Consider the following 26,494-nt stretch of genomic DNA (forward strand, 5'->3'; position numbering starts at 1 on the left):
CTCACGTCATTATTGTTGTACACACTCATAATTCTATTGTAGAATTTATGGGTTCTGCTTGACCCACTCAACACCCTTCTTGATGTTCTTGGCGAGATCAGCGACGCAGGCGTCGAGGAGCTTCTGCTCGTGGTCGGTGATCTTGCCAACGGGGTGGATCTTCTCAACACCGTTGGGGCCGAGCTCGACGTTGGTGGAGAAGTACTCGCAGCCCTGGTCCTTGAAGAGAGGAGAGTCGACAAAGGTGGGCTCGATGACGTTCTTCTGGCCCTGAGCGGCCTTGAGGAGCGACTCGGCGAAACGGGCACCGGCCATGGCCATGGAGAGAGTGGCGGAGCCAGCTCCGTCCTTGGCCTGGACGACCTCGTCACCACCGAACTGGACGCGCTTGATGTACTCGGCGAGCTGCTCGCCCTCGAGGTTGTATCCGGACTGGGACAGGAGGGGAACGATGGTAGCGCCGGAGTGGCCACCGATGACGGTGATGTTCTCGGTGGCGGGGTCGGTGTTCTTGAGCTGGGAGATGAAGCGCGAGGCACGGACAACGTCGAGGGTGGTGACACCGAAGAGGCGCTTGGGGTTGTAGACGCCCTTGGACTTGAAGACCTCGGCGGTGATGGGGACGGTGGAGTTGACCTGAGATGTCAGATTATGTGTCGTGTGATTGGAATTGTATCAACGTACGGGGTTGGAGATGATCAAGATGTTGGCCTCGGGGGCGTGGTCGGCGCAGGCCTTGGCCAAGTCGCGGACGATGGAGGCGTTGGTGTTGAACAAGTCTGCCGGTGTTAGACGTGTCGGCAGTATCAATGACTTCTATGCTCACCATCACGGGTCATGCCGGGCTTGCGGGGGACACCAGCGGGGATGACGACGATCTCAGCACCCTTGAGGGCGTCGGCGAGACCTGAGGGAGTGGCCTCATGACCGGTAACCTTGTCGAGTATCAGTAGACGGTTCGCGCGTGACTTCGGAGGATTGGCGTACCTCGCTCTTGGTGTTGATGTGGCCAATGTCGGCAGCGACACCTGTATGAAGTCAGAATCGAATATCGTGTATGCAATTGAGTGAGCTTACCGGGAGCTAGACGGATGTCGTAGAGGGAGAGCTTGCTAACCCTGGGGTTGAGCTTGAGCAGCAGGGACAATGGCTGACCAATACCACCAGCAGCGCCGAGAACGGTGACCTTGGAGTTCTACAGTGCATACAGTTAGCATCTTGTGCTTGGATTGTCCCAATGGCGTTGCATTGAAGCATTGAAGCGCCCCACCACAAAACATCGCGGGTTCCGGGAATAGGCCTACCTGGCGGGCCGAGGCCGAGAAGCAGCGGCGCTGGGCCTGGAAGAAAGCTTGCCTGGCAGCGAACATGATGTCTGTGAGAGGCGTTGAGGAGATGGAGACTGGAATGGACGGGTGAAGAGGTGGTGGTGCAGGAATGCTGCGGAGGTTTTGCGAATCTTGACGGTCAGTGCTTCTTCGGCTGGGCGTCGGAGCTACGGCTGACAGCCGCTCGCAGACTTCTCCCCTCCCGCCATGCTTAACCCCAAGTCTACCACAATCGCATTCACATACGCTAACACGACGTGCATTCTCATTTTGTGCTCGTTCACTCGTTTAGACAGACTGACAGCTGCGTCTGTGTGCCCGGACACTTTCACCACTCGCAGCCATATGCATCTCATCGCTTGCGCTTACTCCAATCGCAGTTCATCGCAAGTCCTCCGTAGCACTATACACTGTCGCTGTGTGCCTTACCACGCTACCAGACCAATGGCATTCCGTAGCGGTGAGTCGAAGAAGCTAAAAGTGATGTGTCGTAGAGTAGTCCCGAATTAAAGCCACGCCTTGACTCACTGTGGCAGTGCATGTAGTAGGTGCACTATATACTGCTTCCTGAGGACCTCGACTTTGACCATCATCAGTCGACAACAGCAATAACGCGACTATCGTGGCTTCCTCAGCGACAGAAAGCACGGACCTACGCGACATCCTTGAGAACGCAATGGCTACCACAGAGCAAGCCGAATCTTCTGTTCCTGAGCTTCAAGCAGCATTTGGTTCGATACTCCTCGCCCGCCCAACACCAGCAACGCCTGCCACTTCAGAGCCACCCTCCTACATCGTGGGACGCGGTTGTTCTGGTAGAGGTATCCCCCCATGGTCTCTGGACAGGGTTCAGCTACCCAAGTGGACCGGCGCATTCAAGCTATTCGACTTCCCACGCGAACTTCGCGACAGGATATTCCACTACGTCGTCTACCGCCCAGAAGGCATATACTACAATGCGCACCGCAATCCAGATCTGAAGGATATCGGGCCGTGCGAAGACGCTATCAACCTTTTCCTTGTTTCCAGGCAGGTCTACCATGAGGCGATGCAAGCGTTTGGGCGGGCCAACACTATTGCGCTATCTGCCAAGTACAGTCCGCGAGAAGGACTTCACAAGCCACTCAGCGGCTTGCTTCGCCTATTCCCTGACCGTGCTGCTGCAACGGCAACAAAGATAAGGCACTTGTACCATGATACGGTACCCCGACCGTATGGCAGGTACGGCATAGCGCCGAGCCATAACAGTCTGTTCGATGGAGGCGATGGTACCGGTCATTTCCGCAAGCGTCAGCAACCTGGAGAGACTTTCCTGGAGATATTGCGGGATGCGCATACCCTCACGCAGCACTTCCCTAAGCTGAGCACCTTCGAAGCGGCTTGGGAGGTCGGCCCTGGTTTTTACGAGTACCCGATACCAGAATGTGTCGTGCGTGACATCGCGACATTCTTATACAAAGGCGGCAGCCATGAAGAGGCTGTAGATATGTGGTTGCATCTCATGAGGGGCTGGGTGCAGGGGGCTAACGTGGTTCCGCTGGCATGCGTCTGGTTTGAGTGCCGAGGATTCGGTGCTGATGGATTCGGTGAGGACATGGATGAAGCTGCGAATGAAGCGTATCAGAAAGTGGTGAAGGAGTTGCAGAATAGGGAGGACATTGAGGCTAGTGGGGCGCTGTGGCTCGAAGAGATGGAGGAAGCGAGCAGGAGCAGGAAGAAGAAGGGCAAGGGAAAGATGGCGCGGAAGTGAACGCCGTCGATACAGACAGGAGCCTGGCTCACTGAAACCAATTGCTAGAACCTATAGAGCAAAGCATGTGTCATACTGATTTCCCAGTGACATCAGCGGGACTGAGAAAGCAACAGGCGATGTCGTTCGAATTCCTTCATCCAAGTCACTTATCAACAACCTCCACTCCTGTAGAGGACATGTTGTTCTCTACTCCACGTACGCTAGGGTAAATCGGCATCGAGCGAGTAACACGATGAGGGGAAGCGTTCGCTTTTGTACTCTTCCGTGAATTATGCGATTCCTTCAATAGTTGAATCTTAACCCACCGCCACTGATAGGAGTATGACCTCTGGTGGGTGGGACCTTCTGCTTGAGAAAAGCATGTTCCGGTCAGCTGTAGGCGCTATGATGGTCGCACAGCATGCTTGCCCCATATCTCGCGAATCCAAGCTCTTTAGTGGCTGAAATCACACTCCTTCATGTACCAAAAGCGGACGCAGCAATAGCGGTGTTCTTAGGGGTGTGAGCTATTTAGCGCGGAGACGGCCGGGGAACTTCGAATGTGGCTTCTGGGGGCGCCGCCTCAATTGAAGTACACAAATCTGGGGATCCAGGAACGCGCAATAAGCCCGAGGAATGTCCTTTTTCTCCGAAGTCATCACGAACGATTGCCGTAGACCCCTATTTGCATGGCGCCAGCGGATCGTTTTCCGTCGGGGAGAGCGAAAAAGGGCTTCCGGGAAAGATCGCAGACTAGCACCCGATGTCGCCTAGCACAGTCTCGTCCGACATCACAGTGCAGCTTCAGGCCCTTCCATTCACGCTTCTCCGCACTACAGAGTCTGACGGATCCGCCAGAACCGACTCACCTCACACACTTCGCACCAGCGGTTTCGCGGGTCCACTTCCCACCCGGCGAACATTCTACCGCCAGCATAAGAACGCTCGTGCACCCCCCGAGTTTCCCCAAAGAAAGCCGCGAGTCAATTTTCGACATCCTTAGTCCATGCACGTTTTTGCGCTCAGACTACGAAAATTTCCCAGCGGATTGCGATTTCTTGACAACACGAATCAAATCTTTTACCGCCTCTTTTACTCAACGTTTTTCCCCATCATCATATGCGTAAAGTATATATGCAAACCCGACTGGCCTAGCGACATACTCTTTCCTGAGCGACAAACTTCCACAGCGACATCTTTTCTTCTCTTGATCATTGACAAGCTTCATTCCATAGCGACACTTCCTGAGCGACTTCTTTGCCCAGCGACTCTACTTCCTGAGCGACATTCCACTGCGACATACCGACCACTTCCCAAGCAATTCAATCGCCAAACTCAACAACATTCACCAAGATGTCTTGCACCCAAGCAACTCAACCATTCCGCTTCCTGGACCTGCCCGGAGAAATCAGAAACAACATCTACGACCTGCTGCTATGCTCCTGGGAAGAAGAACTCGAGCAAGACCCCAGCATGAGCAGCAAGCTGAGCCGCCGCAGCCCAAGCAACCCATCACCCTCGCTCCTCCGCGCCAACAAGCAGATCTACGCTGAAGCGTCAGACTACATGATCAAGCGCAACCAATTCGTCCGCATCACATGCCGAGGTCTGGACTCGCGCAACCTATTCCTCGGCGAAGGCATCCCCGTCATAACAACCGACGCACGCAAAGTAAGCGCATTCGACGGCCACGTCATGCACATCACGCTATCCAAGCCCGCGTTCACGCCATCGCCATTCCAGTTCTCCGAGTTCGAAATTATGATGCTCCGATCAGATCTGCCGAAATTATGCGAGCAGCTGGACATCGAAACCGTTATGGCGGATGCAAACTCAACAACCACAGAACACGCCTCCATCAACGCCACCATCCGCCTCAACTACGCGCAAACCCGTTTCTTCACCCCGAAGATCCAGGAACGTCTCCTAGAGCCCATTGCGACATGTCTGCGCGGCATCCCCAACATGCGAATCTCTGGCTTCGTCGATCCCGCCCTCGCAGACAGCGTGCGCACGCAAGTCGCGCAACCCCGCTGGACAGACCCGGAGTCCACAATTGAAGAGATCGGCACCGGCGTCGACGTCGGGAAGCGGCAATGGCAACAATCCAATTTCTACGCTGCCTCTGAATCCTGGGCTTATGCAATGCGCACCCTCGAGCGCATGCGCCACTCTTCCTCGTGGGCGGGCCTGCAAAAAGCCGGCGGCGAGGATTTCGTTAACAAAACCGCCGATCTCTATTTCACGCTCAACCTCTTCCACGCACAATTCCTGCAAGTCGATATGGCGAACGACGCATCTCAGGGACCGCTTGTGCAGCGCAATGGCCGTGTCGCGATTGGCCATTTGCGCAAGTGCGAAACGGCTGCTGCGCGGTTTGCGCAGCATGCGGGTGCGACGTGGACGCCGAGTAATGCGCAGAGCGCTAAGATGCTGTTCAGGCATGCGAGGTGTTTGAGGTTGATGCGCGATGAGAAGAGTAGTGTTAAGGCGGTTACGTTGATTGAAGAGGCGGCGGCGCTGCAGCCGACGGATTTGGCGATTCGGGATGAGAAGGATGCTGTGCTTACTTGGGAGGCGGAGCTTGAGGAGGCGAGGAGAGTGAGTGCGGAGCAGAACCCGCAGGTACAGCAGTCTGAGAGGCGATCGGTCTGGGGATCGATCTGGGGCGCGGTCGCAGAGCTGGCCTCATGAGTTTGGTACAGCCTTTTCTGTTTAGTTTTGATACCCAATATCTATTCGTTCTTCGCTGGGCGGGTTTGCCGTCGGCTGCATACACTTCCTTCGATGCCTTCCACATTATGTGTGTGTTTGATCGTCGCCGGTAATGCAAGAGTTGGGATCTGCGTTGGATGTTGTGTGAGTGCTGATCAGCAGTTGTGGTATCGGACCGCTGTCAGGTGGACAGCTGGTAAATCGCTCATCGGGACATCGAGGTAGTAGGCTGCTGTTCAGTCGAACACACGGGGAAAGACGCGCCAGGAAGAGCGATGACGTCGAAATCAGATGCTTACATGAGCTTGGCCCCGATATGTTTTAAGAACAAGAGTGCGTTGGCACTAACCGCAGTGGCCTGCTAGTTTGCGACCAAAAGATGTATAAATACCTCCTCTGGGTGCTCACTTTCTGTTTCTTTTCATCAACTCCTGAACTACAACTCTTCGAAATGTAGCGGAAAGACCTCCATGAGAAGGGAGTCTTCAAAAAAGAGCTCAAGATCAAATATGTCCGCCGCTCTTTCGCGTTCTCCACATTTTACCAAATCTTTGAATAGATCGTGTATGGCAGCACTTCGACTCTGTTCTTCCCACCAAAAATCCCAAGGGATTCGCGAACATGTCCTGAGAGCAGATTACAAAAGCCTAATGATTGTTGGACTCTTCGCTTTCCTCCTTCCACTCACGACCGGAATTTCTGGAATTTCAAAAACGCGAGCAGCTTGCTGCATGGTTCTACCCGATCATTGAACCAAATACACTGCTTTTCCTCTGAAATAACATTATCAAGATGCCATGGCGGAGACCTCTCACGGCTTTGCAAACTACCAAAAAGAAGGTTTTTTAGACTGATGTTGTCGTGCTGGGTCGTTGTATAAAGCCATCATTTACTGCCCGTGGACTTCTCTTCTTTCATTCTCAAACTTGATACGGCATTACAAAAAAGGGCCAAACGAAAACTGAAATGTTGTCTCCTGTCGCTGGTGAAGCTCTCTAAAATCGCATGCCCACTATGTCATGTGTCCTGCAGCAGAAGATCTTCCAATCGAAGTGTTGCTAAAAAAAAAGATGGAGTGTGCCGCGTACATGTGCGACAGAAATCTGAAGTCAACGTTACATGTGCGAGCTGAACTCCTCGTTGTTTAAAAACCTTCGCGATCGATGCTATGAGACAAATACGGGGGTCGATCTCGCGAGCCATGGTGTTGCTGTGAACCACTTGGATGATATTCATTTACTCGCTGGTGAGAATGATGTGTTCAAACCACGGGCAGAGATGTTGATGTATTTTTTCTCGTTCGACATCCTTTGGATGCGACGATCACGAGCTGTTACTGCGGCTATTGGGTATCCGCGCTAATGAAATCCTGGAGTATATAATCTCCTGGTTCTGCCTCCTCCTTCCTCCACCACAGAACCTTGCCATTTATTACTCTCACCAAAACACATCCTCGATCTAAAAATGTTGTGCTGGGACTGAGCGTCTCGAAAACCTCCTCTTTGACATCTCAGGATTGCCGCCACTGATTTTGTCGAAAAGCTCATCAGTCACAGCGCATGTGCGAGAGGTCTCCGTCTCTTCCATTTCCAAAAACGTCCGCCCAAGAAGTGATGACTGCGGCATTGAGTCGGTATAAAACCTCAGCTCATACTACCTCTTTGCTCTTCCACTCCACAATGTCCAAGTTCAAGCCTCCAAAACAGTAACACCCGCCGTACATGGGAGTGTTTCCGGGGAGAGCAAACTAAAATACTCTTGAAGCAGGCAAAATGTCTACGGTTGTCTGGCCTTTCAAAAACTCCACTAGGGGTTTCGATGTGTGCTTCTCGAGAGCACGTTGATTTCTACCCTTTTACCCAAATTGCAAAGATAGAGACGGCATGATTGAGAGTTTTTGCAAAACTCTTAGCATCCAGTTTTCATTTTCCAAATAGCAGTCCTCTTATCACATCGACGTCTTTCCCAGAAGCATGACAGAAAACAGCACAGCCCGCACCTATGTGTGCGCTGCTCTTTCGGGCTGGGAGCAAGTACATAAACCTCTGAGACTTTGTGAGGGTCTTCCATTACATACTCATTCCGTGAAGTGACACCAAAACCTTCAAGATATCTACAACATGTCTGTTGGTGCGAGTCGAAGACTCCAAAATGGGTGTTTTGCTATTTGATGATCGAACGTGGTCCTGTCCTGAGTATGTTATGGTGTGAACTCCCAACCCGCCAGCATGTAGTTAGTACAAATACTCCAGCTCCTTCGCTCTTATTGTTCTCTTCCTTCACAACTTCTCCTCGTTGGCTTCTAAAAACCAAGATGACTCACCTTATGCTGATTCCTGGGAGAAGAAAACGAAAATGCGACAAAGATGACTCATGTCTGTGGAGGTCCGGATTTTCAAAACACCCGTCGAAATTATTATGTCTACCTCTCGAGATCAACCCATTTTAATCTTCTGATTCAAAAAGAGGAAAGAAAAGTCGATGTCCGGGTCGCTGAGAATCTGCAAAAGTTCGGCATACAAAGAGCTGCTACCTGCTTTACATGGTGTCTTGTTCTCGGAAGACTAGAAAGCGCATCCATCACTTTGCATGTGCGGGATCGTCGTCCGGACTAAGACTCAGTGGGTACATAAACCTCCAAGATTCCCAGTGTATCTTCTTCTTTACACTCGGTTTGCGTTGTGATCTGAAAGGAAGAGCTTGAATGCGCATGTCTGCTGTGAGCTTTGAGAGGATGTAAAATCATGCCCGTCTGGTTTGATGTTCGGAAGTGGTCTGGTGGTTGACAATGTGTTGGCCTGGTCTGTACTGATGTCTGTTTGTCTCGGTTTTGTCGATTGTAAGCTGGTGACTCGCAAAGAACGTCAAAGCTTTGAAGCCAGTGCCATGTCCTCAAGTTTGGTCTTCTGACCCCTCAGCTTTGCGGGGTCGCCACTTCCCTGGTGGTGATGATGCTCAGCACGGCTGTAGGCGCCAGATGCAGCCACCTTGACGGTGCATCCAAACTGTGGAGCCAATACGGCGACGGCGCAGGATCGTTAGCCTCTCGTGAAGTCGGGTGCTAGCGGGCAGATCCTGATTGCTGGCTCAAGCTTCCGCTACCACGCTATGTTCCACCACGATGTCAGTTGCATAATGCCATTCATGTGTGCATGAAGATGTTGACGTTGTAGACGTGATAGCTACCCGGCGGATTGCATCATGAATGATAGAAAGCAGCTGGTAGGATTCAATCCATATCGGCTATCCGGCTGTGGTGCGTAAGCGACCGTAGTCTGTCCCGAAGCAGCCATCAGCAACGTACGACGATGTGGTTTTGGTGTAGCCATAACAACAGCAGGAAGATGCAGACAAGATCACTGCATACATGCGGCATTTCCAGGTTTTATCGCACAACCGGATGGGCTAGGATGGCGCGCATCGACGGTGTTTTGCAGCGAACCCCGGTAAAGCGTCGTCATTGTTTCGTTGCACTGGCCTCAACCCTGTCGCCAGCCTCGCGACCCGCCAACGCCTCCAACGATTCTGCATCAACACCAGCATGCCAATGTTCAGATAAGGACGGCGCGTCGTCCTAGTACCCCTCGTATCCTTGGACTACCTGTCTCGCCACTTGAAAGGCTGCCGATCATCCGAGTAAGTCGGATGCGGCGTTGGGTCGCGGTGAGGGCCCTGCGGTGATCCCGTCGCTCGTTACTTCACGATTTACGACTAGACTCGGTTCTCCTTGGCAGCTTGCGACGCCCTTTCCTCAAACACCCAAGCACGCCCGCCGTGCATTTTCTGCACTCAACAAGTCGACGTCGTTTCCATGGGCTCCTGCTGCGCTAGCATCGCATTCCAGCGCCCTACCTGAGCCCATTGAGCCCCCACTGTCGCTTCAGACGCTTCCGGAAATTTGCCGACTCACATACTCGCCGAGGAAGGTGCGCTCGACGCTGCACTCCTCTAATATCAATACGGCAGGCACGACTCTCGTTGTACTGCGACGTCCACCCATAGATGCGACTGCGCTCCTCCCCAGACCGAAGCCCCGAGCATAGCCATTCCGAATCGACTGCCGACAATTCACCCGCACCACTTCCGGAACATGTGGATAGACTCGACGCTCAGACTGAAGGATTGCTAGTGAATGCGCAGGGCGGGGTGAAAGAGAACAGGCCCAGGAACCACACAGACGTGCCTTCACAACGAATGGCGGCCGACCCTCTCGCTATATCCGATTCTCTTACCACCGCACGATCACCTATGGCGCACCCAAAAGCAGACTCCACCATGGGCGCTTTAGTGAAAGACAGCCCACCGCACACCATGGTCGCGGACCACAACAAGAAATGGCGCCACCGGCTTCGCTCTCCATGGGCATGTTCGCCCTGCACTCTCTTGACGACATTGGCGGCCTTTGTTGCCATGTTCCTCATGGCCCAGTCATTCTTGACGCGGCAATTAGACGTCAAAGGCTGCGGCATGTCCTACATGCGGCCCAGCTATAAGAGATACGCCGATTTCGACACCGAACACACGCGCTTCGCAAGCAAATACTCGCTGTATTTATACCGGGAAGGTAGCTTGGATGAGGATACCAGGGCATGTGCTTCGTCTCGTGCGAAGTGAGAAACGCTGACATCATATAGGTCAAGGGCGTGCCAGTGCTCTTCGTCCCGGGAAACGCTGGAAGCTACAAACAAGTACGCTCCCTCGCCGCCGAAGCCGCATACCACTACCATAACACCGTCCAACACGATGCCGACGCCGGCAAGGCAGGGAAGAGGCCACTTGACTTCTTCTCGGTCGACTTCAACGAAGACATCACGGCGTTCCACGGCCAAACTTTGCTCGACCAGGCCGAATACCTCAACGATGCCATCACATACATTTTGTCCCTATACCACACTCCGGGCAAGTTCCTGCGCGACTCTAGCCTGCCAGATCCCACTTCGGTCATCGTAGTCGGACATTCTATGGGTGGTGTGGTCGCGCGTACCATGCTCACCATGCCCAACTACCAGGCCAACTCGATCAACACCATTATAACGCTCGCCGCGCCGCACGCCCGGCCGCCAGTGTCTTTTGACGGAGACATCGTTCGCACCTACAAAGGCGTCAACGAGTATTGGCGAAACGCATACTCGCAGAAATGGGCCATCGATAACCCGCTTTGGCACGTCACGCTCATCTCGATCGCGGGAGGAAGTTTGGATACCATGATCTCTTCAGATTACGCCAGTATCGAGTCACTGGTACCCGAGACCCATGGCTTCACCGTCTTCTCCACATCGATGCCAAATGTTTGGACAGGCATTGATCACCTAGCGATCACCTGGTGTGACCAGCATAGGAAGGCGGTTGTACGTGCTTTATACGAGGTCATCGATGTGTCACGCGCGACGCAGACTGTACCACGGGCTGAGCGCATGCGCGGGTTCAAGAGGTGGTTCTTGACAGGGCTGGAGGACATTGCTGAGAAGACACTTCCTCAGAAAGAAGCCAAAACACTCCTCACCCTCGAGGAGAACAGCGCCATCATCGCAGAAGGTGAGAAGCTGGTACTGAGGAGTCTAGGAAAGTCCAAGCAACGACCGAATGCGCACCTCATCCCGGTGCCGCCCCAAGCTGCAGGAAGAAAGTTTACACTTCTTACCAACGAACAACTCGACCATGCCGGAGATCACGGCTTGCTTGAGGTGCTTTTCTGCAGCGTATTCCCATCGCAACCTGGCCAGTCGACCACACTCTTCTCGATGAACATGGATCTCTCGGGCGATAGTGTTGGTGCCACACGACTTGCTTGCAAGAATGCTGCGTCGGATGTGATCGCCCTCCCTGCGTCGACGCGCCACTCAACCTACCCCTTCAAGATGGATGAACGACCATTCTCGTACCTCCAATATGACATCGAAGATCTCGCGGAGCACCAGTTTGTGGCGGTCGTTGACAAGGCTGGAGAGCGCAGTACAGGCTGGGTAGTTGCCGAATTCAGCGCGGCCTCTGAATCTCAGATCACCGTTGATATGGGCTTGCAGCACCTTTTGACAACTGGACTGTCTCTCAGACTTCCAGCACAGCGTCCACTGGTAACAGACATCAAGATTCCGGCCCTACACTCCGCACTCCTAGCCTACAACATCCACATTGGCAAGCAGTCGTGTGACGCAGGAGAGCTCTTCGCTCCTCTACTGCGGCAGTATGTTACCGATATCTACGAAAGCAAATTCTTCGTCAACGTCAAGGATGCCAGCATCAACCTCCACGGTGTATCGCCATACATGCCACCTGCTCTCCACGCCAAACAGCCCTCCAACGGGCTATCACTGCAGATCTGGTCTGACCCGACTTGCGACAGCAGTGTGGAGATCAATCTCAATGTGGACATCCTGGGCAGTTTCGGGAAACTCTGGATGCGCTACCGCATTGTCTTCGCCGCGTTCCCATTACTCGTCGTTGCTCTAGTTCTGCGCCAACAGTTCAGAACGTACGATAACACTGGCGTCTTCATGAGCTTCACGCAAGGGCTGAACGAGTGTTTGAAGAGCTCGCTCCCATTGGCCCTGTCCGCGCTCACCTTCCTGTCGATTACTCTAGCAGGCGCCCAGCACCAATCGAAACAATGGTCTCTGGGTGGTAAAACCACAAACACCACATCACTGCTGCATACTGCCAGCAACGAATTGCTTCTCGGCTCCGACGACACCTTCTTCTGGTTCCTCGTCCCATTGTTTGGTCTGATGTGCATCGGTGTTTGCGTGGCTATCAACTACGTTGTACTTTTGTTGGAACTCCTGTTCGCCTTCTTGTACTCTGTTGTTATATCTGCCAGACTCCGAAGAGATGAAGCAAAGAGATCGCCATCAGCCTTTGCCGTGACATCAAATCGACAGCGCGTAGTAACCACGTTGATCCTACTGTCACTGGTCTCGACAGTGATACCCTACCACTTCGCTTACGTTGTGCTCTGCCTGGTGCAGCTCGCAACTAGCGTCCGCGCCTACCGTTTGGCGACAGAATCCAGTCTCGACTCGAATTATAACTTCTACAACTACGCCCACTCAATTTTCATCCTGATGCTCTGGATACTACCCATCAATCTTCCAGTGTTGGTAGTCTGGATCCGCAACCTCGCAGTTCACTGGATGACACCCTTCTCGTCGCACCACAACATCCTCTCAATTATGCCATTCATCCTGCTCGTCGAAACACTCAGCACCGGTCGCATGGTCCCTCGCGCCGAGTTCCGCGTCTCGATCCTCACAAACATCCTGCTCTTCTCCATCGGCGCATACGCCGCTGTCTATGGCGTCACCTACGCATACGTTCTCCACCACCTAGCCAACATACTATGTGCCTGGCTCGTCGCCATCCACTTCGACCCATCAACATGGTCATCAAGAAGAACAAGCACCCCCATAGAAAGCAGAACCCCCGATAGCGAGACGAAGAAACGACCATGACAGTAGCGATAGTTCGCAAATTTCAATTCTCCTCCATAATTCTTTTTCGGCGTTCAATACCCCACTTTTCTTCTTCTTCGTTCTCTCTCTCTCTCTCACATTGCATGTCCGGGTTGCTACTCCAGCTGGCGTTTTATATCTCACGGCATCAGCATTTTCTCCAAGGAGCGTGTGTAGCTTCTGTTTTGGGTTTTTTTCTACTAGATGATTGCGTTGCATACGGGTGGCGCATATGACTTGTCTCTGGATGGCATTGGGTTGTTTGACCCTTGGGGTTGTATCAGAAGAGGATCTTGGTGGAACAGCAGCGCAATATATGATGGTGTACAGCATTGCGCATATGCAGGCAGAATAGTTAATCTGGTGAAGCGATGAGGCTTCGGGGACTATATTGTGTAATGGCGGATGCTACAATAAGAAGATCAAGTCTCACTACGATACCCTGAGATCAGCATGCTGGTGAAATGTCAGTGCATGCACAAAACAGAACCTCGTCGGATGTGAACGAGCAAATGAAGTTTTCAACTACAACACCATATCTAAACGCCACAAAAATGCTACTTCACCATCTTTTCCAAAAAAGGTTCATCATCTACCTCCTTCTCTTCCCCCCACCCCCACCATCCTCCCCAGAATGACTCCTCTTCTTCCCCTCCCTCGCCCAATACTCCTGCTTCTCCCTCTTCTCCCTCTCCGCCCTCTTCTCCGCATTCTCCGCCACCTTCTTCTTATACGGATCCTTTCTTTCCTCCTGCTTCTTCCTCCTCTTCTCGACTTTATCATTCCTAATCGCAACAACCTGATCCATCAGCCTCCTTGCCTTCTTCTCCTCGCCGCCCACCACCACAGCGCGTTTCTGCATGTACGTCTGTTTCTTCTGCGGTTTGACCGTCGCGATTTGGCTTTTGAAGGGGAGATCGGCGGCGAGTTTGCGGGGGACGCGCAGGGGGTTGAAGACGCGGGTTGGGCGGTCGATGGGGCGGTAGGCGGAGTTTTTCTCGGAGGGCGTTTCGATGCCGTTTTCGTAGCGGACGAGGCCCGTTAGGCGCATGCCCGTCCAGGATGTGGACTCGCCGTCTTGACCGGGCAGGGCGGGGTTGAGCAGGTTGGTGACGGTGTTGTAGAAGCGGCGGGGCTTGATGGGGTACCACGCCCTGAGGAACACGATATCGCTCATGAGGATCTTGTCTTCAAAGGTAGCACGGAAGTTTCCTTCAGGTTTACTGAGAGCGCGCTTGATCTGCCCGCGGACGCCGGAGACGGTGCGTATGCTTGCGCCTTCGAACTTTGCGATTTCGAGGCTCGATTTGAACATGTCTTTTACGAAAGCGGTGTTTTTGAAGATCTTGTAGGGGTGGCCGGTTAGTTTTAGCTTCTTGACGATTTCGGTGGATTCGTCGACGTTGAGCACGACGCCCGTGGCTGCGATGCGGAAACCGGGGGTTTTGTTGGAGAGGGATTGGATGCAGACGAAGCCGGTGTTTGGGGCGACGAGCGGGCCGTAGAAGGTGCCGAAGCAATGCATGTGCTCGGGTGTGTACTTCAGCATGCGGTTCCTTGTTCGTGAATCGGAGATGCTGTAGATGGGTGTCGTCTGGAATCGTCTCCAGCCCAACGAGAAGATGAGGGGATCGTTCGTCTTGAGGATCTTCTTGTGCCATCTGTGGCGCTTGATGCGGATCTGGACGAAGCCGAAGCGCTCTTCGGTTGGCGTCAGGCCACCGATGAGAACGGGGAATCGGGGGTTGAAGTGTGCGGAGAACTCGTAGGGTACGTTTTCGAGCACTATGCGAGCGTATGTTCCCGCCTTGTGGCCTTCAACTTGAACACGAGATATCTCATCCAATTGATCGAACTCGGCGCGGTTGATGTCGAGTTGCTTCTGAATCATGGCCTTCTGTGCGTCGTACCAGTCATCTTCGCCAAACTCATCTTCACCACCACCCTCTTTTCTTGCATCAGCCTTGTCGTTCATAAAGCCTTCACGATCTTCCTCCTCGAACCGAAGCTTCAATTCCTCCTTTCGCCGAGCGTTCTTTTCGCGCTCTGCTTCGATGTCGTTCGTTTCAGCTTCAGCTCCAGTGTTCTCAGTCTCACCACCATGTTTCTCGCCAGTTTCCAGATCCTCAAACTCGCCGTCACCCTCGTCGTCTTCGTCGAAGCCTTCAAAGTCGTCATTATCTTCGTCGTCATCACCACCCTTGCCATTCATATGACCAGTAGCAAAGCGACCCATGAGAGCCTCGACGTTGTCCTCGTCTTCCCATTTCTCGGCCAGTTCTTCGTAGTTGAACTTAGGAATGTAACGGTCTTCAGCGTTGGCAGCATCGTCGGCTGTTCTCTTGTTGAAGAAGCCATCATCCTCGTCACCCTCCTCCTCAATATCTTCCTCCTCGTCATCACATCTCCACTTCTTGAGGACCTCTCCCGGCGCCAAGTCCATATTGTACATCATCTTCGCCAGGTCTGTGACGCGGTACGGTCGTTTCCGTCCGTGTAGTTTCGCAGCATTCTCTCGGAGATTTGCCTTCCACCGTGCGCCATCCTCAGCTTCATCAGAGTCTGAGTCTTGAGAATCAAGATCGCCCTCTTCGAGATCCTCTAGATCATGTTCATCGCCAGATATTGAACCGAGATCGGAGTCACTGTCTGCGAACGCTACGTCCTCGGCAGTGTCCGCCTCCTTCTCTTTGCGCGAGACCTTGAGCTTGCCGTTCGGTGGGCCGTTGGTGTCCAGGAATCCGGTATCGTCTTCGTCGTCGTCGGCATCGCTGTGGTCCTGCTGCAGTTCCTCATCGTCGCTGTCAATGCCATCGAGATCCTCATCATCGACCTCTTCAGCGTCTGTTGCCCTAGCCGTGCGCTGAGACCGTCGGCCCGTATCCGCAGTATCGTCCTCGAGGGTCTTGTTGTCAACGACGTCGCCATCCTTGAACAGCCTAAAGTTGCCGTCGTCTTCACCAAGCAGCTTCCGTCCACCCTGCAGTCCAATCATCATCTGCTCGCCCAGACCCTTCTCTGAGTAATCCGCCTCAGGATCAAACGTGGTAGTCTTGACGTCGATGTAGACGGCGTCCTTGTCGACGAGCACACCACCAACATCCGACATTGGCGCATACAGAATCTTCTGCTTCTCGCCCAATCTTGTGCGCTTCTTCTTTCCAGAAGCCTTCTCCACTGCCTTCTCCGCAAACGGTGTCGGACATGGGTCGGGTAGCGCTTCCGTCGCAGTGACTGTCAGGTCTCCAACACCCGGTATGTGTACTCTCGATGATCCAGCAGGGAAGTTGGTGCCGCGCAGATATCCGTACAGCGCTATCGTGCGATCGCATTTAGGGTTCTGCTCGATATCGGTCGGAGGCGTAATATCCAGGAACCTATCCGCCAAACAGTACGGATGAGAATTCCTCCACACCAACGGTCTAGGGTTCTTCATGACGCTCAGAAACCTCGAGAGGTTCATAATCTCCCTATCTGGGTATCGTCCATTGACCACACCACTGAGATAGAAGAGTTTGGCGCCCTGGTATAATTCGCTCCAGAACCTGTGCTTGAGCCTCTTCTTCTGCAGCTTGAGCGTCTCCTGTTTCCGGAACAGATCCAAATGTGTGAGGATACCGAAGACGTTTCCGGGCATACCGCTTGCGCTCAGGACGTTCAGGAACTCCATGGTCTCCATTTCGAAGCCGTAGTTGCCGTCGATCATCAGCAGCACTATGTCCACCACCTTTGCGATGTCGATCATGCTGGCGAGCGAGTCGGCGGGACATTCTAGGAACGTGAGGCGGCGGCGCTTCGAGGTGACGACTGTGAGGGGGCCCGTGGGCGTGGAGAGGGTCTGCTTGGTGTACCGTCTGATCAAGCTCTTGATGAGAGTAGTCTTACCGACACCGGGAGGGCCGACGACGCCGACGATGATGGGAGGTGCTTCTTCGGGAAGACGGTCGACGAGCGGGACGTGGAGGCGCTTTTCTTTGACCTGGAAATGTTAGCCAGAGTGGCGCACAGCTTCGACTCTTACATACTTCAGTAGAGCGCGCAGCATTACGCTTCAATTTGCCCGGCGCTGAGAATGCGAAAGCCTTGGGGTTCTTGTCTCCCGTATGCGGCTTCTTCTCCTTCTTCGGCCGATGCGGCCTATTACTCTGTGCGTCCGCCATATCTGCTGATTTTCGTATCTCACTCTCAGACTCCAGTGGAAGTCGTCAGAGTGGCGTGTTGGGTCTCGACTCGTCGCGCGCAAAGTCAAAGATGGAGCGGCAAGCAACTTCGCGATCCCAACTTTTTCGGCGCTAGTCCAGCCGCTAAGGCCGCAGCTGCAGGGATGTGCTTATCGATAAGAGCGCGCGCCTCCCACGTACGGGTGGTGGGGCAGCATGTCTTACATGGCGCTGAGGGTGGGCATAGTCTGGACAGCGCACGTCATCGTCAGACCAAGCCTATCCAAGGCTCTAGGTTGCTTGTTGACAGGGTCCGACGGAGAGATAGCTGAGGTATATAAGCCTTGACACGCTTTGACCTTGCTGCATCAACACCACAACACTGCAACTCAGCTTCACTAAACTACCCCTCAACTAAACCAGCAAACCTCACTACCAACTCTCAACATGCCTGCCTTCATGGTGAGTCCTCCCAAACACACTATAGTCTGTATCATACTAACGAGTCCAAGGTCACCCTCAAGGACTCCGCTCCCAAGGAGGAGCTCGACAAGGCAAAGCAGCACGTCACCGACCAGGGCGGCAAGATCACCAACGAGTTCACTCTTATCAAGGGCTTCAGGTACGCGTCTCGACACCCAAACTTCCCCGCAATCATACTGACACACCACAGCGCCGAGATCCCCGACGACGTGGTCACCACCCTCTCATCCAACGAGCACGTCAACGTCGAGGCGGACGGAGAGGTGAAGACACAATAGAGCTACTACACGACTGCCGCTGATGGGTGCACAAAGATCAAGATGTGATGCCATGAGCGGAAGCATAGGGCATGATGCATGAGCATATGATTTCATGGGTATATAACGATAATCAACGGCTTTACCGACAACATGACGTCGTTTCGCTGTGATTCCTTCATCTCTGCCTCCTCGCGTCTTCCCTAGCCTCCTGTACAGTGTCTACTCTGCCCACTCCTCTTAAGCTGAGGTACACATCGGTACCCCAACCCCAGAGACTCTGTACCGCAATGCCACCGCCAAAGTATTCTGCGTAGGCTCTTCCCAACGGCAGTCCGTATCCCAGGCCCGCTAGACTGTTCACTCCGTCACCTCCTGCCCCTGAGAAGGCGTTCAGTGCATCCATGCCGGTGGCTGAGTTGCTACCACCAGAGAGGGTGGAGGTTGCCTGCGCGTCGTTGAAGGTTGTGAAGCTGTAGTCCCAGATGTGTGAGAGATTATCGGGGGAGATGCCGCCGCCTCGGTCTCGAATCCGTATCGTTACGCCGGGTGTGCTGTGCTTGAGCGGGAGGATGTTCGAGTCGGAGGGTGGAGACGTAGGCGAGCTGTTGCCTGTAAAGCGCTGCGAGACCTGATCTACATTGCCCTGATCCTCATTGTCAACCTTCTTGTTGCGGATGTCTTCTGAGCTCTCGCTGCTTGCATCCTCAGGCAGGAGTTCTGGAAGCGGGGCAATGGTGACTTCAATGGGTTCGCGTTCCATGCCGCTTTCCACCGTCGCGCGGAACGCGTTCTTGAGCAACTCAGTGATGATGTATTCGAGATGGACGGGTATATGCGCGAATTCGTAATCGGGCTCGCCGTTGATGAAGATGGTCGGTCGGACGCCGTATTTCAGCTCGCAGATCTCGCCTACCACGTTCGCGCAGTGGTCTACTATCCTCGCCGGCCTGAGTCTTGTGTCGATAACACCAATATATCCTGGGCTCTCGTCCACTTCATGCATCATCTCGCAATGCGGCTGACTGGAGAAGTGCAGCGACAGATGCTGTTCCGCAATCAATCTTGTGCCTATCCGCGCGCGCAGATGCTCGTCCAGAAACCGCGTCACATCCTTTGGGCTGATGTATTTCCTCGCCTCCAGAAAGCCTCTCGCCAGTATGCTAATAGTATTGGCATGTGTTTGTACCAGGTCCGCCATAACCTCCGTGAACTTGACTTCCTCCTCCAGCGTCTTTATCTCCTGCTCAGCCCATGGCAGCAGCGTCGACAGGCTGTGCATGTAATTAGAGTGGATCTTGGAGACATGAGGATTGGAAACGACGATGAACGGGAGGTTGCGGAGGGATTGTATGCGGTGCGCGAGGCGGGCGGGAAGGATGGAGAGGGTGAAGTTGGCGGACGTGAGGAGTTGTTGGGTCGTCAGCGGTGGTCTTCCGTGTCTGTTGCGCACGCGACAGCGTTAGCCAGGGTCCTCGGCAGATGCATTGGGAAAGACGGGTCTGACAACACTCACTTGACGAGGTCGGCGAGTGTCAACGGGTGTAACGGTAAGCTCGCCAAATGCGAAATGTCGTTGTCGGTAACCGTCTTGGTGTGCAGCTTTCGGTAGCAGCTTCCTCTTGCGAACAGCGCGCTGTTTGTTCTTCTCGCCGTGCGCGGGCAGCATAGTCGTATCATTTGCGACTGTATGATAAGTGGCCGCTGAACTTGCGCCATGGTACTGTATGGCAGCACTCTGCTACAGGGTCCGCGCCGGCTGGTGCTGAAATGACTCCTCGGTCGTGTGAAGAGCTGAATGTGTGACTGCTAATTGAATAGAGTCATGGACATTCCTAGTGGGAAGGTACCAAAGCTAAAATCGATTCGGCATTATGGAATGCGGCTGCCGTCTGAAGTAGGCTCGGACGCGCAATATTCCATTGCAGCGGGAGCAATTGAGTTGTGGGGGAAGCTTCACCAAGCTCACCTGGGCGGGCGGGATCCGAGCTAGCGGTGTGAGGCTGATGTCATTCGTGCATATCCCACGCTCGAGCATCAACACGACAACTCGATTTAATCATCAACACCTTCCCCTGGGACATGCACAAGATGCCCCCACGGTCCGGAAACCGATTAAGATTGAAATTCGACAGGTTCCAGCCATTCTAGAGTCAGCATCATGAGAGTGGATGATCAGAGATCGGGTGAACATCTCAGCATAAGGCATTTTGTGAAGAAGATGCAATATTGATTGGTATATCAAGAGATCTATATCGACCGTCCTAGAACCCCCATCTCCAACCCCCATCTACAACTTCGCCTTCGCCGCATCAAGAGTAGGCAGCATAATATCCCTCATATCACCCGCCGCCTCATTGAGGTAAAAGCTCATCTTCTCCTGTTCATTGTTAGCCATCATCCCCCCATAGTTCATCTCAACATTAAAACTTACCGAACCAAGCCCCTTGGAGCAAACATTAAACTGAATGCTATTCTCGTTAATCATGTACGCGATACCCCATCCGTCATCGATAACTTGGCTCCATCCATAGCCGTTGAAGTACTCGCTCGACAGCTGAGAACTCGAAATGAACCATGTGGAGCTGTAAGTGTAGGCTGGGTCCTGGTACAAGGCAGGCACCTCCTCGCCCTCCTTGAGACACTTCTTCAGGCCGAAGAGATGGCGGTCTACACCGCGGCCGTCGCTGGCGTCGGAGATGTACTTGACGTGTGCGTCGAGGGCTGCGCGGAGCTTCTTCGAGCACTCCTCGGGTGTAGCATCGGCATCGGCCATGGCGTTGCAGAAAGCGACGGATTCGTCGGAGACGGTTCTGCAGGTTTCTGTTCGGCCTTGTTGGAAGCGACGGGTCGCGGCGGACTCGTAGGTGGGACGGTTCTTGCCGTAGAACTTGTGGTAGGCGAGCTGGATGATCATTTGGACGTACGCGTCGGGGCTGCACTTGAACTTCTTGATTAGGCCTTTGCCGTAGCCTTGGTAGGCTTGCACTCTGAGCTCGTGCGCGCCGATCTGGCGGGAGAAGTGGGATTGGGCGTCGGTGATGTCTTGCTGGAGCTCCGCGTTGATCTCGAAGCGGAGGGGTTTCGGGTTGGGCAGGTCGGAGCGGACGTTGGGGTCGTCGAAGGGGAGGGCGTTGGTGAAGATTTGCTGGTTTGCGTAGTCGTTGAGGCGGTGGGTGGGTGTGCCGTCCATCATTGAGTGCTCGCCCATGAAACCAGATGTGCCGTTCTCGTTGACGATAAACTGGAGGGGCTTTTCGAACCAGCGGTTTGCGCCGTCGCCGTGCCAGTACTGGTGTGCGCGCTCTTCGAGGGTGACAGGGGAGGCGTCGTCAAGGCAAACGACGAAGGAGGCGGCTTCGATGGCTTCGAGGGATGCGGCGTTGTTGGCAGAGGCAGCCTTGAGCTTGGGGTAGACGTCTGACCAGACATCACGGTTCTGGGATGTGAGAATACCGACTGCGGGCGCCTTCTCGGCCTTTTCGTACACGCGCTGGAACTGGAGCTCGAGCTCGCTGGTGTTGAGCTGCTTCCCGTTGATCTCATGGGGGATCTTCCAGAACTGGTTCTTCCTTATCGCAATGATGTGCGGGTTCTCCTTGTAGGGGTACTTCGTGCTGGTATCGGATGGCTTCTTGGGTACACGGCAGCAGTTGAACATGTGCTCGTAGGAGCTCATGGCCATGGGGAGCTTCTTCATGTACTCAGGCTCCAGGCTGCACTCATCGACCATCTTCTTGAACTCGAGCACAGCTGTTGAGAGAGCTGCAGCGCGCTTTGCTGGGTTTCGCCTCTTCCTGTCATCGCGGTGCGAGTAGAAGTAGCTGACGTATGGCACGACGGGGTCGCGGTAGGCCATGTACGCGGCATCGTTCCACCACTCGTAGATCCAGTTCCTGTGCTTGGGGTCCTCTCTCCGCTCTACCAAGCGCTTCTGGAGCTTCTCTCCAGGCCCGCCAGGAGCCACAAACTCATTGACAGCCTTTGTAGTCGCGTCGAACTCGTTTTGGGAGAGGAGCGGGTGGACGGACTTGAGGTATCGCTTGGCGGTCTCCTCTAGGGTGGGGACGGGGAGTCGCGGAAGGGAGTCTTCAAAGCGCAGCATGGCACCTTTGCTGTGATCCTCCTTGTAGCCTGCGCAAACCTCGTGGTTAGTTTTGAACCATCCCAAGCATGTGAAAGCAGCGCATCCACTTACCCGCTGGCAAACTCGACTGTTTCCGTGCTGGAGCCATTGCGACAATCTACACGCGCCAGATGTCAGCATCTCCTCCCCACCAAGACTGCATCCTCTACGCGACAACATACTCTAGGCTTCGCAAAAGCGGGCTGGTTCAAAAGTGGTCTGCGAAGTATCGAGGCGGAGGCGGGTACTCGCGCGCGTGCAGCTCTGCTGAACATCACAAAGAAAGATAGGTGAAGTAACCAGGGAAGAAATTACAGGAGATGATATCAGAAGTCCTAGCTTTCAGTAGATCCGAGGCCAAATGAGCACGCGCTGGCTGCGATGACCGGGGTGGAGCTGTGAATGGAACAAGCCGAGGTTGTCGGACTAAGGTTTCGCTGATGCCGGTGACGTGATGTTTGCAGGTCTGACGGCCGCTTGCCCGGATGGATGCAACGAGCGACCATCTTATATGCTCTGCTAAATTTGTCCCAAGACACCAAGACTGCAGCTTCTTTCCTTCTCAGCCTGTTTGCGAAATGCCATGTTTCCGACGTGTACACATCGCGATTCTGGGGTGCCCCGCGGCAGTGTCCCCACTAAACACGGACGCGACGAGCCGGTAATTTCACACCCACAGCCCAGGAGCCGAGGAAGGGATTCCTCGACCGAGCGTGCAAGCGCGCAAGGCTATAAAGAGCCTCATTTGGTCATGTGATGGATGAGGCTCGGTCTAGGCACGGGGCCACGGAGCCACAGTTCGTACGAAGACGTCGGTGTCTCCATTTCGCTCCTTGGCGTCGACGCTGGATGCGCCTCGGGTAGTCGTCAGAGAAACGACCATGACGAAGTTAGATTGAAGAACATTCGTCTGAACCGCAAACTAAGAAAAGTCAGTCCTCCGCATCATGAAGCATCATAGGGTGCCTCCAGCAGTCCATGGAGGGCACGACATCGTCAATATCTGCACAGCTTACCCCAAGTTGCTGATCACACAACGTGCCGAACAGGCAGTTGAGCATAATGTCGAACCACGCTTGTAAACGGTACATCAAGGACCGGGTCATGAAATCCGGTATTCCGTATACGATTCTCCAACAGAATACCTTTATGGACGATATTAATGTTGCTATACTTGCTCAAAATTAGAGACCTGTTCGGCCCCCCGGTGTGAAAAACGCAGGATAGGTCTTCCATGCTGGCGTTAAGTGATTTTGTGGAGGTAAGGATGACTGTAGTGGAGGAAGGAGAGAGGAACTTCTACGCGGTCTATCCGCTTACATCTAGGTATCGGGCTATGAGTTCCGAGGAGGCTTTGAGGGCAGTGTTTGAGGAGATTGGAAAGGAGGTGCTGGCTGAGAAGAATTTGGTTAGGGATGAGCTGGATGCGTTGCTGGAGGATAGAGGGAGTATGAATGGCGGGGAGGATGATGTTGCGCTAGTATGGGAGGGTATTGATTGGGAATCATAATGTGCTGGGGTGGGTGGTTGGGAGGGAGGCATTGCAGTTTGAGGGGTTTGTTGATGGGATGGTCAGGGGGAAGTGAGAGGTGAGCTCAGGATGAATATGGCATGATGGTAATGATGTATTTTCACTTTTGTCTTCGACAATGACATCTCTTTCTGTCTCTCCCCATCTCCAAAGATACGTTGATCTCTCTTCCTAAGAGGGATGTAGAGCAGAACAACCCCAACACCAACGCTTCCCAAAGAGATCCTTGCACATGCTCGTCTTTCCAGACACCAGCATTGCCCCAAGCGAAGGAACCGGAAAGACTCCGAACCGAGAAAAGTGTGTTGTAAATATAAACATAAGAAACGTCGCAGTGACGGGGTATAAGATTCAATAGGTTGTGTCGAAAAGGTGTTTGAGCAATGCGATTAGACTTTCGCATTGCATCGCAGGAATGTACGGACATTCGGACACCGACCGGGGGATTGTTCAGTCTCGGTGTGTGTGCGTCCGGGGCTGTCAGATGTTTGACGATTCGGTGGGGTGGTCTTCCGTGCTGTCGCGTTTCATGTCACGGATCGGTGTCCGATCGGACTTTCGACAACCTCTTGCAGTACAGCATCAACGCCATCGAACGTGTTATCGATGATGCCATCTCTTAGTACTCAGACCAATGGCACTGCTCGCCAATCTTCTCAAACTCCAAACTCCTGTTTACACGGCGCCGTGCGCGCTCTTCGCGACCAAGACAGCAGAACAGGCGTGCGAGGCCGCTGCGCTTCCGTGGCTCGAGACCCTCGTAGGGGTTCTCTTTGGAGTGCGAGGCTGTTGTTGATGCAGGGCTAAGAGGGATAGTAGCGTCGGCGAAGATATCGCGAGGTTTGCGCGGATCCTTTTCCGAAGTGCTGGAGTAAGGCGAGTTTGTTTGCGATGAGTTGGTCGAGAAGGATGTGTCGAGTGGAGAAAGCATTTGCATTTGGCGGTTTGCTCGTGGGGAGCTGGGGAGACCGCTAGGCGAGAGTGGTGGGTAGGCCATTTTTGACGGAAGAAGAACGGTTGTTGTAAAGCGTGTGTGTGTTGGAGATGGCAGTCTCGATTCAAGAAGGAAAGGAAGCGTGTGAATGATTATATGCGATCGCGACCGGTGGTTAATGGATATCAGTTAAGAAGCGAATAAAGCCGTTATATGAGAGAAACAATGTTTGTATGACAAGAAAATGGCACCAAGGGGACGCAGAGGCGTATATGTTTATGCCGATCCATCATCCTGCCGTGACCGCAATCATACGTTACCCAGGGGGGGAAGGCACTGCAAGGTATCTCCACGCCAAGGGTCCGACGCCGTAAGATGATGGCCAGGGGCACCACGCAGACGCAGCAGCGCGGGGCACCGAATGTCCGCCACCAAAAAGTATCCCCGGTCTGTCACTGCCGCAAAACGGGACATTTACAGCAAGGCGTAAGTTTATCCGCAGTTTCACAGGGCGACGATTTGTGTTTTCCATTGTTGGATTTTCGCGGCTCTTGTCCAACCACAACAATCCGCGTCGCGCAAGACCAACCAACAGCGCGCAGCAAATGCGGCGTAAGGCGCAGACTCGCTGCATGAAGGTCTGAAACCACGCCGTCTTCATGCGGAAAGGCTAGACCAAACGTTGCCAGAAAGCCTGAGGCCCGCGCTCCCAAAAGAGTCAGCGAACCTGTTGTTCCTGCGGAAAACGAGCGTAGGCAAGGCTGTTTGTTGGGTCTGACTGCGTTTGTTTTTGCAATGACCCCCCCTGCTCACCATTCCTTGAAACGGTCTCAACGTCGCACGTCTGTTGGAAACAAACGATGGATCGCTGGTCACCTCCCGCGCCGCGTATGTTGTTAATAGTTGGCTATTTCCCATGTTCATGCGGAGGATGGGAGGAGCGAGTTTCGTTACATGTCGTCCCGCGATTGCGCCGATGGAGAATCCACCGGGTGAAGTCGTGCTGTCAGCACTGGACTTCGGACCGCGTGGTGTTGGTTGAGCTGCCAACGTGGATAGTGGCATACGTAGTACGCGTGTTGTCTGCAGTTGGAGGCAAACTTTCATTACTAGTTTCTTCGAGTGACCTGTCAAGTGACGGACAGTTGACGACATGTGGATATATCTACGCGAGCTGGTCGGTTTGTGCATGATAGTTGTTGGTTTATCGCCGGCATTGCGTGCGGCACAGCACCGTTAGCACTTCCCCGGGATCCTGCAATCCTCCGTGAAGCTTATCTCTGTATTGATGCAGTTCATGCGAGATGACGAAGGCGATTCCTTGACTGACTTGCTGTGAACTGCGACCAGACTCATCGTTCCCAAAGACGAGTATGACTGAGCGCTGTCACAAGTCGTTGGTTGCGGGGAGTATCTACCGTGTTCGTGAGCAAGAGCCGTACTGTGTGCATGCAACGCGTCAAGACTGCCTCGCCAGATATACGTGCGCATCTTAACGCGAATGCGGCGTGGTTGCTTCGCCGCAGTTGGCGTTGTGCGGCACAGCTACAACAGACGCTTATCTAGCTTTTTGTGATGAGGATGATGCGTAAAGCCTGCCGAGGTATAAGGGCACTACTGGAAAGTAAAATGAGCGAAAGCCATAGGGCCTTCCATACCAGTAGGCTCATGCTATGAGGTCTGCGCTACTTGCAGCCTGCTTTTTCAGGCCATGAGGCAGGAGCGCAATGCCACTACAGTAATGAAGAAAGATACCTGGACTCATATAAGGAAGAGAATG

The 26,494-nt window shown here is 53.6% G+C and overlaps 9 protein-coding genes across 9 annotated transcripts; 4 read left to right on the forward strand and 5 right to left on the reverse strand.

Moving 5' to 3' along the window:
- Positions 1-45: 45 nt before the first annotated feature.
- MDH1 (Malate dehydrogenase, cytoplasmic) lies at positions 46-1,370 on the reverse strand (the record flags this gene model as incomplete). Its single annotated transcript, XM_049372348.1, has 6 exons — positions 46-636; positions 685-779; positions 827-935; positions 988-1,028; positions 1,078-1,195; positions 1,305-1,370. The coding sequence occupies 6 exons, from the start codon at positions 1,368-1,370 to the stop codon at positions 46-48; spliced, it is 1,020 nt and encodes a 339-aa protein (XP_049238482.1).
- A 497-nt stretch (positions 1,371-1,867) lies between these two features.
- J4E87_000695 (uncharacterized protein) lies at positions 1,868-3,078 on the forward strand (the record flags this gene model as incomplete). Its single annotated transcript, XM_049372349.1, has 2 exons — positions 1,868-1,872; positions 1,935-3,078. The coding sequence occupies 2 exons, from the start codon at positions 1,868-1,870 to the stop codon at positions 3,076-3,078; spliced, it is 1,149 nt and encodes a 382-aa protein (XP_049238483.1).
- A 1,335-nt stretch (positions 3,079-4,413) lies between these two features.
- On the forward strand, positions 4,414-5,754 carry J4E87_000696 (uncharacterized protein; the record flags this gene model as incomplete). The annotated part of the gene is made up of 1 exon (XM_049372350.1): positions 4,414-5,754. One exon carries the CDS (start codon positions 4,414-4,416, stop codon positions 5,752-5,754), a length of 1,341 nt encoding a protein of 446 aa, XP_049238484.1.
- A 4,431-nt stretch (positions 5,755-10,185) lies between these two features.
- BST1 (GPI inositol deacylase) lies at positions 10,186-13,223 on the forward strand (the record flags this gene model as incomplete). The annotated part of the gene is made up of 2 exons (XM_049372351.1): positions 10,186-10,362; positions 10,410-13,223. 2 exons carry the CDS (start codon positions 10,186-10,188, stop codon positions 13,221-13,223), a joined length of 2,991 nt encoding a protein of 996 aa, XP_049238485.1.
- A 592-nt stretch (positions 13,224-13,815) lies between these two features.
- Positions 13,816-17,383, reverse strand: J4E87_000698 (uncharacterized protein; the record flags this gene model as incomplete). The annotated part of the gene is made up of 2 exons (XM_049372352.1): positions 13,816-17,202; positions 17,249-17,383. 2 exons carry the CDS (start codon positions 17,381-17,383, stop codon positions 13,816-13,818), a joined length of 3,522 nt encoding a protein of 1,173 aa, XP_049238486.1.
- A 447-nt stretch (positions 17,384-17,830) lies between these two features.
- J4E87_000699 (uncharacterized protein) lies at positions 17,831-18,144 on the forward strand (the record flags this gene model as incomplete). Its single annotated transcript, XM_049372353.1, has 3 exons — positions 17,831-17,845; positions 17,896-18,005; positions 18,057-18,144. 3 exons carry the CDS (start codon positions 17,831-17,833, stop codon positions 18,142-18,144), a joined length of 213 nt encoding a protein of 70 aa, XP_049238487.1.
- Positions 18,145-18,301: 157 nt separating this feature from the next.
- J4E87_000700 (uncharacterized protein) lies at positions 18,302-19,842 on the reverse strand (the record flags this gene model as incomplete). The annotated part of the gene is made up of 2 exons (XM_049372354.1): positions 18,302-19,565; positions 19,640-19,842. 2 exons carry the CDS (start codon positions 19,840-19,842, stop codon positions 18,302-18,304), a joined length of 1,467 nt encoding a protein of 488 aa, XP_049238488.1.
- A 571-nt stretch (positions 19,843-20,413) lies between these two features.
- On the reverse strand, positions 20,414-22,358 carry J4E87_000701 (uncharacterized protein; the record flags this gene model as incomplete). Its single annotated transcript, XM_049372355.1, has 3 exons — positions 20,414-20,503; positions 20,558-22,257; positions 22,322-22,358. 3 exons carry the CDS (start codon positions 22,356-22,358, stop codon positions 20,414-20,416), a joined length of 1,827 nt encoding a protein of 608 aa, XP_049238489.1.
- A 2,041-nt stretch (positions 22,359-24,399) lies between these two features.
- On the reverse strand, positions 24,400-24,777 carry J4E87_000702 (uncharacterized protein; the record flags this gene model as incomplete). Its single annotated transcript, XM_049372356.1, has 1 exon — positions 24,400-24,777. One exon carries the CDS (start codon positions 24,775-24,777, stop codon positions 24,400-24,402), a length of 378 nt encoding a protein of 125 aa, XP_049238490.1.
- Positions 24,778-26,494: the final 1,717 nt, after the last annotated feature.

The sequence above is a fragment of the Alternaria ethzedia genome (genome assembly GCF_023757985.1).
Source record: "Alternaria ethzedia strain BMP 0044 chromosome Unknown scaffold_1, whole genome shotgun sequence".
Classification (NCBI taxonomy): Eukaryota; Fungi; Ascomycota; class Dothideomycetes; order Pleosporales; family Pleosporaceae; genus Alternaria; species Alternaria ethzedia.